This window comes from Ammodytes marinus, assembly GCF_949987685.1.
Source record: "Ammodytes marinus genome assembly, chromosome: 9".
NCBI lineage: Eukaryota > Metazoa > Chordata > Actinopteri > Uranoscopiformes > Ammodytidae > Ammodytes > Ammodytes marinus.
Genome location: NC_137213.1, coordinates 17,027,150 through 17,046,098, shown reverse-complemented (window position 1 = coordinate 17,046,098; position 18,949 = coordinate 17,027,150). Strand labels below are relative to the sequence as shown.

Below are 18,949 nucleotides of genomic sequence, written 5' to 3'. Positions count from 1 at the left end.
AATAGGGCATTGTGGACTGGCATGGGACTTACACAAAGTTGGGAAACATGAAGATGGACTATGTGGAGTGTGTAAAAAACAGCAAACAGTAAAACATATCCTGATGGAATGTAGGCTACTGGACTCACTCGACAGAGGGAACAGTTGTATGCAGCAGTGGAAAGCCTGGGCACAACACCGGTTACACTAAAGAGCCTTCTCCCATTGAGAACCAGCCTGGGACTATAAAAACTGTCCTGGATTTCATAACGGCTACTGGAATATCCCTATGTATGGAAACAGAATGGACCGATTGCGTTTTGGATTTTCTTTTTGTCCTGTGGGTGGCAGCAATGTGCTGCAAAGGCATACAGTATGCCGGAAAATTAAAGAAGAAGAAGACATAACAAATCATTCAATATGGCTGCCCACAAGATAGCATGTTTAGGGTTGAATGCCCTTTATTCCTCTGTCTGCGCCCCCAAGCAGGTAACAACGTGGTAGTTTGTGTGTGTTTTTTTTTGACAAGATTGAATCTCGCATCCATGTTAGAAGTCTACAGAGAAACATACGTGTTCAGCATTAGCTGGTGCTGCTGTTACTGTCTTTCTGACTTTAGCTTCGTAGCTAATGCTAATGACAAACGCCTATATGGTTTAATAGCAACCTTTCTGTTTACCATAATAGCGAATAGCACGGGAATTGTCTCTTTGGTTCGGGTTGAAATAAGAAAGTGTCTCTCGAGAGTTGACTTGCAGATTATTTAAATCTTGACGTCATTTCTGAAGCTAACGGTGTCTTGACACTCCTTACCTCCTTCACACCGCTTTGAACATTCCTCACCTCATCAGCATCGGATATCTTCTTCTTCTTCTTCTTCTTCTTCTTCTTCTTCTTCTTCTTCTTCTTCTTCTTCTTCTTCTTCTTCTTCTTCTTCTTCTTCTTTAATTTGGCAAAGTAGACGCATCAAATGTCCTGTTTTGCAACTACAAGAAGCTATAAAGTTAAAAATGTCAGCACATCTTGTTCTGAATAGTTCTAACAATGAGCTACCGACTTTCCATTATCGAAGTTTTTGACAGTAGGCTACCATTATCATACCCTGACACTACAGAGGGGCTTTAAATAAGATAAAATAAATGAATTTAATTGAATATATATATATTTTTTGACACATCAAAAATATAAAACAAAATGAAAATACAAAACAAAACGAAATATTAATTGTCAAATTTGTCATACGATGGTTATTGTAATAGGACGAATGAGCAGCCTTTTGATCACAAGAACAACTGTTGGTAATATTGTAGTTTTCTTGATGGGTTTAAAATGTAGACCTATCCCTATGAAAATCTACATCTAGCCTATAATTGACACATCAGTTTTCACACAAAAGGCTTTCAGAACAGCCTGTAACATAGCATATAAAGGGAGAAACTTTGAGCCATTCACTATGTTTGTGTGTGTGATACCCAGGGGGGGAAAGTATTACTTCACACTACTTAGCTGTAGTTTGGTCTGGCTGTGCGAGACTACTTATCAATGTTTAACCGCTGGTCCCCTGTCTGTGTGCAGGCCCTGAGGAGCTGCTGGGGAGCAGTGGAGCAGGCCAGGAGTTATTATGTGGACTGGAGGATGCTGAGGGACCTCAAGAGAAGACAGATGGCCTTTGAATACGCTGACGAGAGGCTACGGATCAATGCATTGAGGAAGAACACCATCCTACCCAAAGAACTTCAGGTATGACACAGTACGTCTGCATTTTGTAGAACTGTTCAATGATTATATGTAATGATTTATCAGATTACACCAACATCGAATTATGATGATTTTGTCTGTCATCCTAAATACGTGTTCAAAGCAGGCTGTAATTTAAAGGCATACTAGGTACTTCTGGAGAATGTTTGTTGACAAATCACTTTTTGTCACAATCAGTGAATCTCCTCACAGTCTGCTACCTGCCCGGTACTTTGTTTACCTACCAGTTTACAGAGCCTAGGCTGTGTATTTGCACAGCATTTTCTTTCAGCGCACGGACGGGCAGGTAGCAGATTGTGAGGAGATATGCTATTATTTCGACAAAGTGATAGGTCAGCAAACATTCTCCAGAATGACCTAATATGCCTTGTAAAAAAACAAACACATTTTAATGTTGAAGTTTTCTGTTTTACACACAAGTGTTTGTTCTGATGTAATGCACTGTGTTAAACAGTTCATTGTTTTGGACTCAACCTTGATTACTCCATATGTTAGTTTTGAGATATTCTGATTACAATATATTATGAAATTACACTTTTTTTCATGATTGCAATTGGAAATGTATTATTCCCAACAAGTTAAGAAAAAAAAAAAAAAAATTGATAAAACAGGTGGACGTACATAAAAAGTAATATTTACCAACAATGAAAAGCATGACGCAAAAGAAACTGTCCAACACTATGTTTACATGTTTGAAAAAAGGGGTGAGAAGAAAAAATTAGGGCTGTCAAACGATTAAAATTTTTAATCAGATTAATCACAGGATTCTGTGGATTAATCACGATTAATCACGATTAATTTTACCATTCGAAATATGCCCGAAAAATTCGAATTTTCTCTGTATATTGTTGTACGAACGGAATGATAAAGGACAGAAGGTGGATATGTACATTTAAAATTAGAATTTTTATTAATTGAAAATCCAAATGATGATACTGAAAATAAATTTAAATCAAACTAAAATATATACCTAACACACCATAATTCAATTGGTCTGTCTCTTTACTATGTCTTTGGGCAAATATAGGCTATATAATGGCATTTATTTGGTGAATCTATAGGTTGTGCATTCTTGAATACAACTTGATTACAGTCCGCGGTGTGTGTGTGTGTGTGTGTGTGTGTGTGTGTGTGTGTGTGTGTACGCGCGAACACGTCCTAGGGGACTGACCAGGAAGTCGACGTTATGTTGATGTCTACTCACACACACACCTCTGAAAACTGCAGACGTTTGTGTCCTCGCGGGCTCTGAAGAGAGCGGACAATGTTTCTCCTCCTGTTGCTCCCGACATCAGCTGCCACCCGCGGCAGTTGATTTTATATACTATCTATGCCCCCGACACAGACGTGACCGTTAGCAGTTTAAAACATGGCATGGGCTAGCGTGCTGTGATGTTTGGCTGCGCGCAGCTACTGATCCTGGGTCAGCCGCAACGTTTGAGTGGCTGTAGTACAGAGCCAGTGGGATGTACGGGGCGGATCAATCTGCACATGCGTTAATTGCGATAAAAAAAATTAACGCATTAATTCCAGAAATTAATCACCTTGCGTTAACGCGATAATTTTGACAGCCCTAGAAAAAATACGAATTTCTGAACAGTTTAAACAAATCTTTGCAGGAGGTGGCCGATACAGAAATTGCAGCGTTACCTCGGGACAGCTGCCCTGTGAGAATACGCAACAGGTGTGTGATGACCTCCAGACCACGGGGAGTGAAGAGGAGGTGGAGACTGAGCCGCATTGTCTTCCGTCACTTAGCGGACCACAACCAGATGTCTGGGATTCTGAGGGCAAGGTGGTGACCGGGGATCACTACAGTCAGATACCACCATGAAACTATTTCTGCATCAGCTATTCTTATGTCAGAAGAGCAGGACATCAGCATTCTTTCTTGCAGTGCAGAGCGGTTTTGGCTTTTTTAATGTGTGGAGTCTTTACTGGTTTGACTATAATGAAAGCGTTTCACCACTAAACACAACAGCATAGAAGGTGTTGATATTTCAAGTGAATCCAGCAGGAAGATCACTTCAGCATATTTTCAGTATTGTATATATGCTGAGGAGGACATGTGTATTCTTTCTGTATATTATGATGTTTGTCCCGGTCAGTATGATGCTTTTGTTTTCTTATGGCTCTTCTAAATAAATCACAACAAAATACATATTTAAAGAGAACATTATAATGTGTCTCCTCAAAGGAACAATTGTCCCCGGCAACTTACTGTACACAGAAATGTATGAATAAATATTATTGTTCGTTATTAACCGTCATAAGTGTCTCTTGGTTTATTGTTGAATGTAGAATTTGAACCAGCAATGTTTTATAGTGTTATTATAACATATGTGGACATGGGAAATCATCAGATGTAAGTTGTTAATGTACGTATGTGTACAATGTGGTTTAATGTGTCCAGCAATATTGCAACAATGTATCCTATCTGTCTCTCTTCAATTGTAATGACTTTCCTGAATTATACTGTGCGATTGTTTATGTTTTGTCCAGTAATATTTTATTTAAATTCAATAGATAGACAGATGGATAGATTTTTAAAGATTAAGAATGTGCATAGTCTATTTTCTCTGTTTGTAGGAGATACAGTTTGCGATCACAACACACTACAGATAAAGTCCAGTTGTTAACTACTTTAACAGTCCAGTAGGTGGAGGTAGGTTTCCAAATCGCATCTGATAACTAAGTAGAAGAAGAAGGAGAAATACTGCAGACTCAGAGCAGCAGGCACGAGTAGATAGACATTTCTGCATTTACCCATCCCTTCATATTAGCAAACTGAGCTCATAAAGACATACCTCAAATGGATCTAACCGGACAGGTAAACAGCAGGTTTTTATTAGCTGAGGGTAAAACTTGGCTTTGTCTGGTATCTGCAGCCTGTTTAAGGTGGCTGAATACTACATGTTTCACAATGCTACATTAGCTTGTGCTAGTTAACTAAGCTAGCTAGCAAGACACCGGCAGTGTGAGAGGTGACTGTTATTGTTAATGTGTAGTTTTTAAAAGTATGTACATGTTTTAGCTGAACTTAAATGCGTTTTTTGCAAAAGGTAATCGCAGTGCTGGCGTCAGTACTTTTTTTTTAACTCTTTGTCAATGACATCATGCTAGTTAGCATTTAGCTCTGACTGGAGTTTGCCAGAATGTTCAATCAACGTGATTGTATAACTAACGCCGATGCACATTATTTCACCATTGCATTGATATAAACTAATGTCTGGCTTAAATTATTAACAGTGAGAGACAATAATTTGTCCAGTTACTTACGGGGACACTCAATGTTTTATCCGGGCCATGCATATTGGTTAGTTATTCTGCATTGTGTACGTTTGTTGTAATCGAACTACACATCCAAGAGAACAGAGTCAAAGGGCAAGCAGTAAACTGATTTTTACAAACAAATACTATATCACTGCTTTTAACTATAATATTTACCAATACTGTTTGCAACAATAGTCATGCCAATAAAGCTCATTGAATTGATAGGAGCCATGGCACCAGACACTTGTGCTTTCATTATAAATGATTAATTAAACATATTCAAATATATTTATTTCATATTTCTGATTCTCAGCTTTTGTAGTACTTTATTTATTTATTTATTTATTTATTTTTCCTTCTCTCTCATTATATATTTTTGTAATGCACGTGCACCTGTATACCAAGGCAAATTCCTTGAATTGGAAAGAAACCAACGTTAGATTTGAATAATTTTATGTTTGGTTCTGAACAGAAACATATAGAACCAGGTGCTAGTATTTGAGATCCAATGAAGTCAAATTAATTCAAACGCTTTGAACAATATTTGTAAAGCAAATAGCCTATAAAGTATTTTTATCGTTTTATTTGACATGATGTTCCAGTGACTAATCAAACAATCTAAATAGTTTTTCTGTCAAACAATAAATATAGAAACTATTTCAGCTCGTCTTTAATCTAGATTTTGATAACATAACATAACCTATTTTCAAACTAAGAGGTTCTGTTTATAAACAGTCTAATTCCAAGAAGTACATTTATCAATGGCTTTTTTTTTTTTTTTTAACAATCCAGATCAGCCAGTTGGAGGCAGATTTGCTGGAGCTGGGGTCATTGTTGGAGAAGGCAGAGAGGAAAAGAGTGCAGGAAGTGCTGAAGCAGGAGCAGAAGAAGGTGGAGAAGGAGCTTGTAATCAAACAAAATCAGAAGGAGCAACAAGCCAGGAGAGAGGCAGACCCCTCTGCTGCCTCTAAAGCCGCGTACACAGTCAAGATCACCAACTATGGTAAGGTGCCATTGTTAAGTTAGACCATCAGTGAGACAGTGCCACTGTTAAGATTCACGCAAGAGCTGAAAATGTCTTTGAAAATGTTTGAACACTTTTGCGTCTGTCATGCAGCGTGGGACCAGTCTGAGAAATTTGTCAAAATCTACCTTACACTGAAGGATGTTCACAAAATCCCATCGGAAAACGTGGAGGTCAACTTCACAGAAGGGTAAGATGATTAAAGAATTAGTCTGTGTATATACACACAGAGTTTATTATTCAACATGTGTCACTAACCATACATATGCATTTCTCCTTCTATCTGGTGCAGGTCATATTCTGTGCTTGTAAAGGAGCTCGATGGGAAGAACCATCAGGTGAAAGTCCTCAACCTGTTATATCCAATCGATGAAAAGGAAAGCTACAAGAAGGTGAATAAAGCATGTTCAGCAGTTAAAGGAATCTTTTTTTTGATAGAAAGTGGGACGAGTTACTTGCTGGTAGCACGTGGATGAATTTATTTCTTATCAGTTGTACATTTAAAGCAGGAAATCGTCCCGATTATATAGAATATTTAGCCATTGAACATGTGATGGACTAGAAATGCACAAGGTTGATGTTTCCTGTTGTGCTTTAACTACTTGAAGTAGTTTGTGACCATTAAAGGGCACAATGTAACAATCTTTGATTTACTACATTGATTCATCAAATGCGTATGGCTAAGGTTCTGTTAACAATTGCTCAAGGTTCCTTAAAGATCCAGCATCAATAGAGAAACATGGGTATCTAGTCGTCCCCTTTTGTTTTCAAATGACAAGACTTGCTGGCTTTGTGAAAAGACCTCTAACCGTATTTCCTACCTTTTTCAACAGATAAAAACAGACATGATCCTGCTCATGTGCAAGAAGCAGACAACCAAGAAGTGGGAGTGCCTGACAAAGGTGGAGAAGCAGTCAAAGGACAAAGAGTAAGTTCAAAGAAATTAAGATTCAGACATTTTAGTTGAAGTAATTTGCAGGGAATTTGTTTTGATGTAAGGCCACTGCATGATTTAAAGTGATTCATTCGTTCAAGGGTTTACAACCAATATAATAATTAGTATTATTGTTATTCATTGAATCTTTGCCGGTATTCTTATACAAATCTGTCCAGTTACTCACAATGACTCATACAGGGGTGGCCTGCACATTGAGATGCAGTACCATATCTGACTGCCAGGTGTCACTGTATGTGAAACTGCCTTGATTAATGCATTCACAGAGAGAATGAAGGCCCCTCTATTGCGTAACCCATAGAAACTGTTATCCTCTTTGTCCCTTAACAGTAAACCCAATGTGGATGGCAACGCAGACCCCAACGATGGCCTGATGAGCATGCTGAAGAAGATGTACTCAGACGGAGATGACGAGATGAAGAGAACCATCAACAAAGCCTGGTCAGAGTCCCAGGAGAAGAAAATGCGGGGAGAGCCAGGAGGAGACATGATGGACATGATGAATTTACAAAATGCATAAAGCTTATCAATAAATGTCTGTACAAACATAAGGGCCGTTTCCAGCAGGGTGGCAACCTCAAAACAAGAAATCAAACCACTTTACCTTATTGTTAAGTCAAATGTAATGGGTTAGGGGACCACAATGCTGTTTTTTTTGTTTTTAAAATATATGAAATTGCATCATACTTTAATTTGGACCAAGGTGAATGAAATATGTGAGACCTTATTAGATCTTCAGAAGACCCATGTTAATATTTCTCATGTGCAGAATTCAGTGCAGTCAAACTAAGCTGTTTAAGATGTTTCCAAGTGTACTTTTGCCAAAGTCAAATTCCTTCAATGAGGTCAACCAGAGGTCTCCTTCTATTTTTTTTTGTCATTCCATGAATTGATCCAATGTTAGCTGCAAAGACAATACTACCCCATGCATCAGTCCAGTGTAACATTTCACATTCCTGCGTGGGTCTCTGTTTACCATATTCCTGTTGAATAGTGTAATGCTCTAAAACTGTCTTAAATGATGATTGTGAATATGTAAATTGGATGTTTTAACAGTGTTCATTTTACTTTGGCTTTTGTCATCAACTTGCTGTTGCCCATCCTCGCGTTGAAGTACTCCTAAATAAAGAACCTGAACTAACTTCTCTTTGCCTCTGTTTGTGTTCAGTTTTAACCAATGAGACTTGGCTGGACACACACACACACATGTTGTCCATCATGGACATAGTATGCCTTTGTAGAGATATGTTTATATTTTAATTTCAAGGTAATCACAACCTTATCTTAATCTACACCCATATTTGCAAAATTTCTCTTACAATTCATATACACCTTCACCCAAACATTATTACAGTGTTTTAATGTTCTATGTCTCGCTCTTAGACAGTCACAGCACAACATTGAATTCAGGGAGTTTTTTATCATTTAGTCCTGCAACCGCACGTTTGTCCACCAGATGGCAGCTGCGATCAGCCCTTCTCGTGGGTTTCTCAGGGATTACCTACACACCAGGGACAAATCTAATCCAATGTTTAATTGTAGACATTTAAATTTTGATTTTGTAGTGATTCTGAAGTTTGTGACAGAATAATAGACTCATTCCGACGCCCTCATTTTAGCCAAATTAATAAGACAGGTGAATTATGTTTTATGATATGCAGGTCCTAATTAATTAAAGGATTTATATGATTATATTTGGATGAGTCGTTGTGAATTATAGGCCTATTTGAATTGTCGTGTGGCTGCATAACTGCTCAGAATGTTTTAGCCTAAATTAGAGCTGTTCAATGAATGTGCGAATTAATTTGCAACAACGTGTGCAACATTGCACTGTGTTCAATTGCATTGCTTGTCCCGGGTCAAGCCACTATCTACACTGTATATCATGCACCATTCACTATACGTAGCAGATGACTCGTTAAGATATTAACTCGGATTGTTTTTTCATAGGAACAGTAACACGAACTCCTTTATGATGGAGCAACTGTTGAGGTCATGGTAGATTGGTAAAATAAGGATACTTCGGAATAAAAGACCCTAGGTGTCACGCTCTGTCTCATCACATCAACACAGAAACCTTGACAGTTTTTTTCTTCTTCTTTTCTCCCCACCCACCAGCTCTTTCATTCATAAATGTTCTTACATTCCAAATGCGTTCTTCTTACCGATTCTGTCTGATCAAATCGTCTGGACTTTCTCCACCAGTGCGCCTCCCCCCGCCCCCTTTTACTCCGTGACGTATGCTCGCCTATATAGCAGCAGGGAGCTGTGCCCAGACACGCCAGATGGATACAGTTGGACGAGGAGGACTCACCGATACGCATCAGATTGACTACTGAGAAAACAAGCGAAAGAGGATACATAGAGACCTATAGACACACATACTTATACCGCTGTGTCAAATGGATACCGGTTGTTTCACCGCGGCGCAGCGTATTTCGTGCCACACCATGAATGCGGATTTATTCAAACCCGTTTTGGAGCGTGGTGGACCCCAACAGTCCTCTATGCCGGTGAAAACCAGCAGGAATAAACCCGAACAAATTAAACCAGAGCTGGCCCAGGTGGTGACGGACTCCAAGACGGGAAGGTCCTACAGCAAAGGGAAGCTTTTGGGAAAGGTACGGAGGTTTCAATTTCTACATGTGCTTGTCTCGCTTCACCGCAGGCGTCTTTCTCTCTAATTATTTATTTATTTACTATATTTAGGTGAAAACGATGGATAAAGGATGTAGTATTGAAGGGTCTATGTCTTAATGCGGCAGCTGTTGATGACTTACAATTGATTATTAGCCGTTTACCAGGTGTAACTAATGTGATAATCATGTCTCCTCGTGGCTGTGGCCAATCTCCCCCTGCTGTGCGCGTCATTGCTGAGTGAATCAGGCGCAAGGTGTGCCCACACATGATTGGCAACATATGTATCAAAGCCGAATAATGATAATTTCAAAATAATCCTCGCATTTTTAAGGCACCGCAGTCGACTGTTGAACCAATATATGCATCTGTCTAACCACGTCATATGTCCTATCGTATTGTCGCTGTGATGGATTGGACACACAGTATGTTCGATGTATGAATGGGAGCGACTGTATCAACATGTTGCTCTGTCATCGATACGCCGCGTCGGGCAACAAGCCAAGTCTGTTTCCCTGCCGCCTGCCGCAGAGCTGGAAACGTCTCCGTTAATTTCACGGTTAATGAATGCAGCAGCTCGGTCTGGCACAAGCCCCATATATAGTCTTTGATGGCATCAATAAATATACAAGAAACGGCCGCAGTAAACACTGGATTACGGGTTTGATTGTAGTAGGTAGCGCATCACAGCAACAAAAGATGCAGGTCATATGATGCTTCTGAAATAGATTGGACTCCTAAGTGTTTAATCCTGTGTTTTGCATTTGCCTCGACACAAGCCCCTTCAGAATTAGCCAAGTCATTGTTGAATCAGGTTGATTGCTATGGCCTACAGCTATTGATCCTTGGAGCAGACTGAGGCAGATACTTGATGGCCATTGCAGGTATTCAACCTGCTGCTTTTGTTTAACCCATCGTCCCCGTTTGTCTCCCCCCCAAGGGTGGCTTTGCTCGATGCTACGAGATGACAGACCTCACCAACAACAAAATGTATGCTGTGAAGGTGATTCCACAGAGCCGAGTCTCCAAACCACACCAGAGGGACAAGGTACGTGCTGCTGCTTGTTTTTTTCTTTTCTGTCGCAGAGGCCTGTGTCTAAGCTGGATTGTGTGTTTTTTTATTTTTATTTTGAGAAATGCACAAAATACTGACTCATTGTTTAATTTGAACAGATAACGAATGAGATCGAGCTCCACAAGACCCTGTCGCACAAGCATGTGGTGAAATTCTCTCATCACTTCGAAGACCAAGACAACATCTACATATTCCTCGAGCTCTGCAGTCGGAAGGTGAGACTTGAGAAATCTCTAGAACACTCTGCACTGCTTGCGTGTGCTTTGCCCGCACAACCACAGCTTGCCTTGTGTGGCACACAATAAGCTTACACACTGTTTCCTAAGTACATGCATAAAAGCCTAATCATTGCTGATGGAGTGTCCTAGACACACCTGATTTTAAAGAGGCATCTAATTTCTGTGCTACTGCGGCGTGTGTGTGTGGCAGTGTTGTGAAGTCCCACACTAGCGAAATGGGGGGGTTTGATGGATTCCAACATTGCTCTTGTTTTTGCAGTCGCTGGCACACATTTGGAAGGCGAGACACACACTGACGGAGCCCGAAGTGCGATATTACCTCAGACAAATCATATCCGGCCTCAAGTACCTCCACAGCAGACAGATCCTGCACAGAGATCTCAAACTAGGTATGCGGGGCCCAAACGTGGCATACTCACAACAAAGGCATCCCTGGAATCTGCTGTGACTTTGGCTATGCTATCTGTGGAATGCTGACTAGACAAATGTTTTTTTGTCTCTTTCAGGCAATTTCTTTGTCAACGAGAACATGGAACTGCGATTGGGAGACTTTGGCCTCGCTGCCAAGCTGGAGACAGTCGAACAGAGGAAGAAGTAAGAATTTTAGAAATAATTTCTCCAATAAATTGAGGAAGGTACAAACTATCTCAGCTTGAAGACAGAATGTGTAAAAATTCAAAAATATATTTTGTGAACAAATTATCTTCATTTAAAAAACATAAGTATTGTTACCCTTTGGTGAACATTGTACATAAGCAGAACACCCTAAGGACCTGAACATTAAAGTTCAAGCTTTGTGCCATGGTAACAATAACCTAAAACTGTTACACGAAGTACATTCTTCCTCACCACTACTTTCCTCCAAGTACCTTACTAAACCGGTTTCCAAGTGGCAGTTGAATGTAGAGCTTAGTGCAAAGTTTCAGTACCTGTTTGACACCTTCCTGTGGAATACCAGAAGAATGAGCGTGTAGGAAAAAAAATCTTCACGCGCTACTTCAATGACTGTGGTATGCATCTAGAGCACTGCAAATATTCAGGGCATTACATCTATCCTGTGCTTGTTTTTCTCTCTCAGAACTATCTGTGGTACTCCCAACTACTTGGCCCCTGAGGTGCTCAACAGACAGGGCCACGGCACAGAGTCTGACGTCTGGTCCCTCGGTTGTGTCATGTGAGTAGTTCTGTCGATTCATGTGTTTAAAAAATATATATATACATATATTTGGAAGCGCAGGATTTAATTTATTATCATCTTAATATCTCAGTTGGTGTGGAAATGAGGACGTTGCACCTAAACCAATGAGATTACGTTTTCTTTTTTAAATTACCATTTTCTGTATCTTTGGTTGACTAATGCTTGCCTTTTATCTATCCCATTCAGGTACACGCTGATGTGTGGCAACCCCCCCTTTGAGACTCTTGACCTCAAGGAGACCTACAAGTGTATCAAGGAAGTTCGCTACAACTTGCCATCCTCGCTTTCCCCTGCCGCACAGAAACTCATCTCGGGCATCCTGCAGAAAAACCCCAGCGACAGACTCTCCCTGGAGCAAATCCTCAACCACGAATTCTTCACCAAAGTAGGCAAAAAAAAAAAAAAAAATTGATGCTCTTTGACATTAGCTGAAGGTCATAATGCAATTTGTTTGGGACATGGAATATGTTGCCTGGAACTAGAAATAGAATATCTCGTCAAAAGCTTGTATAGTCTTTCACAAAGAATAAGCTGTTTGTCATCTCGGTCCCCCTCGTCTTTTTGTCTGCTCACTCTCTGCCCGTTTCCCCCCCCCCCTCTCTCTCTCTCTCTCTCTCTCTCTCTCTCCTCCTAGGGCTTCACTCCCGATAAGCTTCCCCCTAGCAGCTGTGTGATGGTGCCAGAGCTCCACCCACCCAGCCCTGCCAAGAAATTCTTCACTAAAATGGCCAAGAGCCTCTTTGGCAAGAAGAAAGCAAAAGGTATAGCAGCATTCTCGTGACTTGACACAGTAAGAAAATGAGGTCATCTGTTAGTCACACATTTGTCCCCTTCCCCCCCAAAAATATAATTACTTAGAACGGGTCATCTTGTGAATCTGGTTTTGTCTCAGTTTTTGCTTCAAGAACGAGAGCGCGGATAGAAATACTTTTTGACACTGGTTTGACATATGTGTTGTGACTACAATGCAACCCTTTTTGTTTGCAGTGGAGAAGACTCCATGCGAGGAAAAAGACGACAAAGACATTTCCAAGCTGGTCTCGGGCATCGTTAAATGTTCCATCAGCAGGCAAATCAGCTACAAGACGGTTGGACCCAATGAGGTACATCTTTCACCACTATTATTTGGTTGTTCTTCTTTTGCGAGAAACATGTTTTCTTAAGCACATTTCAAGATGGGGTAATTCCAACTACTAGGAAGGTAATCGACACCTTTTTAGCTGCATATTATTTGGAACATAAATTATCTTTTTTATTATTAGCACTGCAAGGAGAATTGGGTGCACTGCAAAGCTATCTTTGAAGACAATCTTAGACTGTCTGAATAAAAGGCAGCTATGATATTTGAACAATAGATTATGCCTTTAATTGTACAAAGGAATAGGCCTTCTGAAAGGGTTTTAGAAATGAATGTTCTGGTTATAAAGCTTGGTTTCACTCAGACTGCAGAATAAGATTTGCTATTGAAGAGGTCCTTCAGATGACAATGCAGAGGGAAATTGTTTTGTTTGTTTTACCCCTTTTAATATTGACTAAGAAACTGAAGCACACCAGACTTATTGAGGCCAGTTTTGTTCCGGTATCTCAGGAAACTGTCACCAGATACCGGAACTAGACAATCCTTTTTTCCATCTACCAGATAACTTCCTCCTACTACAGACTACCTCTAGTTATCATTAAAAATTAATAAAATGTGACTCAAAACAGACTGAATGCCTCTGTAGCAGATCGGTTGGCCAATCCCAATCAGACCGGTCTATTTGCTATTCATAGAGCGCAATAGGAACTGTAATGTTTGCTCTTTGCTGTTAATATTGCAGCTTAATAACAAGACTGTGTGCTTGTCAGATGTAGGCTACCTTGTTTTTTTTCCCCCTAAAATAAATTTGTACAAATGTTTGCAGAAAAACATGACCTTACAAACAGACTACCACCAGGCTATTTAAGAAATGGCTTTGTGGTCACATTAGAAACTACACATAAAACTTTCAGCGTGCTTGCAGAGCACACAAATGATAACCGTGGCAAAATATTACAACATTCAAAGCCAGCGACGCAGCAACCATTAAAAGCTGTATAGGAAAAGAGTGAGTCAGGTTTTTTTTTTAGCCACAAATTCATAGCAAGTGTGCAAACATTAATAGAATATGGTCGCACACTGTCCCATGCTGTTATCTCGGTTTTTTTAAGCTTGTTTTTTTTCTGTCTTTGTCTTACTATCGCACCGCTTTATAGTTTGTTTAAACATGCATTTTAAATCATATCCATTTTTTGGTCAGGTGCCCTCTCCCACCGGTCAGCTGGTCAGCTCTGTGCCTCTAGAACAGACTCCTGCCGAGGAAGAGTCCAGAAAGTCCATCTCCCGCTCGTTCAAGGGCACTGTGGCCAGCAGCACTGAACGTAGGGGCTCAATACTTTGCTCGGAGTGGATGTATTTTTCCATTGCATTTTGATTTCTTTTGTGATCAATATTTCATTTTAATTTCTGTTTTCTCTCTTCAGCATGTGAGGACATCTTGACCCCTGCAGTCGTCGCTGAATCGGCCATGAAGGTTCTCAACAGCTGCCTGGCAACCATGCCTGCAGGTAGGAGAGCACAAAACACTGCAATAGTCCTAATGTCCTACAGCATCACGCTAGAAAAAACATACTGATATTGGGCAAGGCAGATCGATGTTTCCAGCTTCAAGTCAATACATGAAGCTTCTGAGTAGCATTGTGTGATCTTTGCAGCTAGAATTCTGATGCATTACGTTACGAATCATTAAAGCCTTAACAACCAGATCTCTTTGCTTGCCTCAGCTGTCTTTTTTAAATTATCTCAATATCTGCTGACTCGTGTTGCCTGGAGCATCTTTTAAGCTTATAGCCTTAACATTTGGGGCATTTACCTTTTTTTTGTAAAATGCTGACTTTTGAAAATAAAACATTGCCTTACGGTATAATATGCTATGAAATTGTTCCATAATCCTTAATATACATTTTCTCTCTATCCCTCCAGCCACTAGAAACCCTCCCTGTTTGTCCAGGCCACAGTCCTTCCTGTGGGTGACTAAATGGGTCGACTACTCCAACAAATATGGGTTTGGCTACCAGCTGTCAAACCAAAGCATCGGCGTGCTCTTCAATGAGGGAACGCATCTTAGCCTTTGTAACCAACGCAAGTAAGTAACTCAAAAGCTATAGTATTTACTTAAGGTGTCAAGTAAACGTTTACTTGGTGCTTAGAGCATTTTTACAAGACGTTTAGCTGAACTGGGCCAATAGTACATTTTGAACTACTTGTAACAGTTTTATTTTCCTTTCCCTCCAAACAGGACGGTCCACTACTGCTTGACCAACAACAAACCCTTCACTTTCCCTGCCAACTCTCTACCTGAGCAGCTTCGCAGCCAAAAACAAATTGTCGAGCTCATGGCTAACTACATGGAGCAGAACCTCATGGAGGTATGACCTAAGCAGTTAATTTTCACCTAGAAGATTTTGATGAAGTAACGAATGACTGTGCATGGAACTTTCCAAATAATTGTCTGCATAGCGGAAAAAGCTGTCAACATGTATGTTTAGACGATTTAACATGACAAAAAAATGTTTCTATTCTTTTCAGGGCGGAGATTTGCATTGCGAGGAGCAGGTCTCGGGTCCTCCTCCTCTGCTGCTCCAGTGGGTAAAGACTGATCATGCGCTTGTCATGCTATTCAACAACGGCACTCTACAGGTACGAAAACATAGCTTGCGTTCACGTGTAAACAAAGTTACTCGGATGCTATTTACCACTCCTTTTTTTTAACACTTGTATTAGATTATGGCACCAACATTTATGCCCTCTTTTAAAAAAAAAAAATGTTTCTATTCCCCTTCAGGTTAACTTTTACACGGACCACACCAAGATCATCCTGTGCAAGTCGTCTGACGACTCGTACCTGCTCACCTACATCAGCCGGGAGCGCGTGTCTTGCACTTACCTCCTGAGCATGCTGGTTGAGATGGGCTGCACCTCGGAGCTCAGGCACCGACTGCGCTATGTGGTCCAGCTGCTGCAACACCACGCCGATGCCTGAGAGCCTCCAGGGTGGACTGGACTGACTGGTGAACACCTTCTAAGGCCCTGACTGGTTGATCTCATTTTCTCAAGGCAGTGTCAAGAGACGCCGACTCCTCTTCAGCTGATGGATGGAAAGCTGCAAAGAGCAGTCGGGAGTAAAATATTCTCGTCTTGACCAGTGCTTTGGGCGGCTGATGTATCAGAACAATTGACCTTGATGGGGAAAAAAAATCAAGCAGTCAGGAAGTCTGCCCAACGCAGCATCTGCCTCAATGGTTTGTGCCTGTCCAGCTTATGCCTCAGAGGTATCCACCTGGAAAAGTATTGATACATAAACTAAGACTCCTACCTGGCTTGAAATGATGGATCCCTCTTGAGGCAGATGCCAAAATGAACATCCCAAACTCCCAATTACCTTCCTCTCACTCACTCAAAAACTGCTGCTTCTTGGCTGGATCTTTCAAAGCCACCAACCATCCCCCGCAGCTTTAAGCCTAAACCGACTGCAGACAACCCAGGCATGGTTTCTCAAAGGTACCTAAACACTAAAGATTGTCCATTTGCTTGCAACGGAACAAGGAAAATCTTGCAGCTGGAATGCCTTTTGGGCTCAGTTTTCCAAATGTATTTTAGCAGCAAGGTCACTTACGGGATTGACCTGAAATGCAGAGGGATGCTTTGGGAAGAACTATGGTTTGGTTGGAAAGAGAGAAAGACCCTCCTACCCTCAGTTGATATCTTGCCTCTTTGGACTATGGTGCACACTTTTTTTTTTTTTTTAAAGAAATATTCAGTCGGCTAGGGTCACACTACGATCTTGACCTCACATGCACAAATAACATTCCTGGCCTTATTTGATGACGGTGATGCTAAGGTGTGGAGGAAGTCATCGTTGCTTCTGCTCAAACATCACTTGTCTTTTTTTTTTCTTTCAGTTATTAGAAACAAACTTCACTCATGTGGTACACACAGCTTACTAAAGTGGCTACGGGATCAACACAATTTTGCACTTTTTTTTTTTTTTTTTGTAAATTTCTCTGTAAAGCGAAACCTTTTACGACCACTTGTTATATTTTATTTGTTTTTAACTACATACCAGAAGGAAATGTTTTTTTTCTTTTTTTTTTTTTTTTTCACAAATAGTAGGTGAGTTTGTGCCATCTATGTGCTGGTAAATGGAACTATTGGATGGAAAATGAGGGTGGGGAGGAGGGATAAAAGTGCCTTTCTGAGGGATGTCTGTATAGTGCAATAACAACTCATTGTGAATGTCAAGCTGGATACAAACGGATAGGTTTGGAGGTGGGATTTACTTTTGTACTTTAAGCGAAGTTTTAAAAGTAAGCCCAATCGCACTACACTCTCACTACCTTGTATAAGCTTTTAGAACAACTGGTATCATAAGTATATATCCAAGTAATATCTACTATGGAAAAAAGAACATTGTACTCTGTTGTACTGTACTGTAATCCCTATCGGTTTACATTGCTTTTCTCGACCCAGAGTTGTAATCCTAAAAACTGTGACCTGGAATGCAAGTATAACGTACATGTGTTTTCAAAAAACCCAACATTGTGAAAGCCATCTGCCAATTCTGAAGAGTCTTTATTTTTTTGGCACATATGTCTGTTTATTTATTTTTTTATTTATACATGTTTTTTTATTTATTGTGTAAATGTTACGGTTTTGGCACATGGAAAAGTTCAATTCCGATCACCTTTTGTATGTAACATATTTGGGGGGGAATGGGACAAAAATAAAGTTTATTGAAAATGACTTGATTTGCACTTATCTTTTCACACTGAAACCATTTCTGATTCACCAATAGACTTGATGAGAATTGTTACAAATTACAATGCAAAAATACAAATTGTTATCTAATATTTTGAGATGCTGGATTTTCATTTAAGCCATAATTGACTAAATTAGACAAACATCCTGATATATTTCACTTTGTGTAATGAAGCTACAGTATATGAAAGTTTAACTTTTTTTAACCAAATTGACAAACATTTTTACTTGATCCTATTTCTGAAGCTGTACCTGTATAGCGCTCTACAGCATTGTTGCAAATTCTAGGGGTGGACTCTATGCCGACGACATTCTCCTGTTTTTACACCCATGGCATGATCTACTGTTTTAGGACAATGTCCTTCCCTATTCTACTCCGATGGATGTCTTGGAAAATACCTTGACTGCAGAGAAAGGAAGTCTAGTACATCTATTCAACAAAGTAGGAAGCAAAGGATTTAAAAAGTGATCGTGCCAAGTCACAAGGGCAGCCTTGGTATGTGTATACAGTCAATTGGCCATGTCATGATTGTTCAGTCTGGTGCCAGCTCACATACTTTGACTCAGGTTTCAACTTGATCTCACTGGGGCTGTTAGGCTTTTCCTTGTCATACCTTTTGAGTAGATGTAACTTCAACATCATAGAGAAAGCATAAATAGTTATGATGTACTGCATCACTAGCAGAAAACAAGAGACACTCATCAAGACTGGCAACACACCTTTTGTTGGAGCAGTGTTAATTGGAGTAGGTATTATACTGGTAACTGTCTGAACTGATGAATGGCTGGGTATTGGCAAAATATTGCAATGGTTGATGAAAAATTACAAAAGGTGCAGCAGTGTGTATGTACAATAGGAAAAGCTATAATTCAGTCACAATCAAGCATCCCAGCTTCGTTACAATAACTACTCTGGCCTGTGCTACCTATGTCAAATGACGAGCATGAAATGACACCACCCTGCAGAATGTAACC

At 40.1% G+C, this 18,949-nt stretch overlaps 3 protein-coding genes across 3 annotated transcripts; all 3 read left to right on the top strand.

Moving 5' to 3' along the window:
- Positions 1 to 389: 389 nt before the first annotated feature.
- Positions 390 to 4,002, top strand: mrps14 (mitochondrial ribosomal protein S14). Its single transcript, XM_080034761.1, has 3 exons — positions 390 to 468; positions 1,555 to 1,719; positions 3,357 to 4,002. Exons 1-3 carry the CDS (start codon positions 400 to 402, stop codon positions 3,537 to 3,539), a joined length of 417 nt encoding a protein of 138 aa, XP_079890887.1. The 5' UTR covers positions 390 to 399; the 3' UTR covers positions 3,540 to 4,002.
- Positions 4,003 to 4,443: 441 nt separating this feature from the next.
- Positions 4,444 to 8,126, top strand: cacybp (calcyclin binding protein). The gene is made up of 6 exons (XM_080033827.1): positions 4,444 to 4,567; positions 5,803 to 6,013; positions 6,128 to 6,224; positions 6,327 to 6,426; positions 6,868 to 6,962; positions 7,320 to 8,126. The coding sequence occupies exons 1-6, from the start codon at positions 4,550 to 4,552 to the stop codon at positions 7,507 to 7,509; spliced, it is 711 nt and encodes a 236-aa protein (XP_079889953.1). The 5' UTR covers positions 4,444 to 4,549; the 3' UTR covers positions 7,510 to 8,126.
- Positions 8,127 to 9,288: 1,162 nt separating this feature from the next.
- plk3 (polo-like kinase 3) lies at positions 9,289 to 17,949 on the top strand. The gene is made up of 15 exons (XM_080034438.1): positions 9,289 to 9,610; positions 10,567 to 10,674; positions 10,800 to 10,916; positions 11,200 to 11,329; positions 11,447 to 11,534; positions 12,019 to 12,114; positions 12,325 to 12,523; positions 12,773 to 12,899; positions 13,126 to 13,241; positions 14,418 to 14,538; positions 14,641 to 14,724; positions 15,140 to 15,302; positions 15,456 to 15,585; positions 15,746 to 15,856; positions 16,002 to 17,949. Exons 1-15 carry the CDS (start codon positions 9,392 to 9,394, stop codon positions 16,197 to 16,199), a joined length of 2,007 nt encoding a protein of 668 aa, XP_079890564.1. The 5' UTR covers positions 9,289 to 9,391; the 3' UTR covers positions 16,200 to 17,949.
- Positions 17,950 to 18,949: the final 1,000 nt, after the last annotated feature.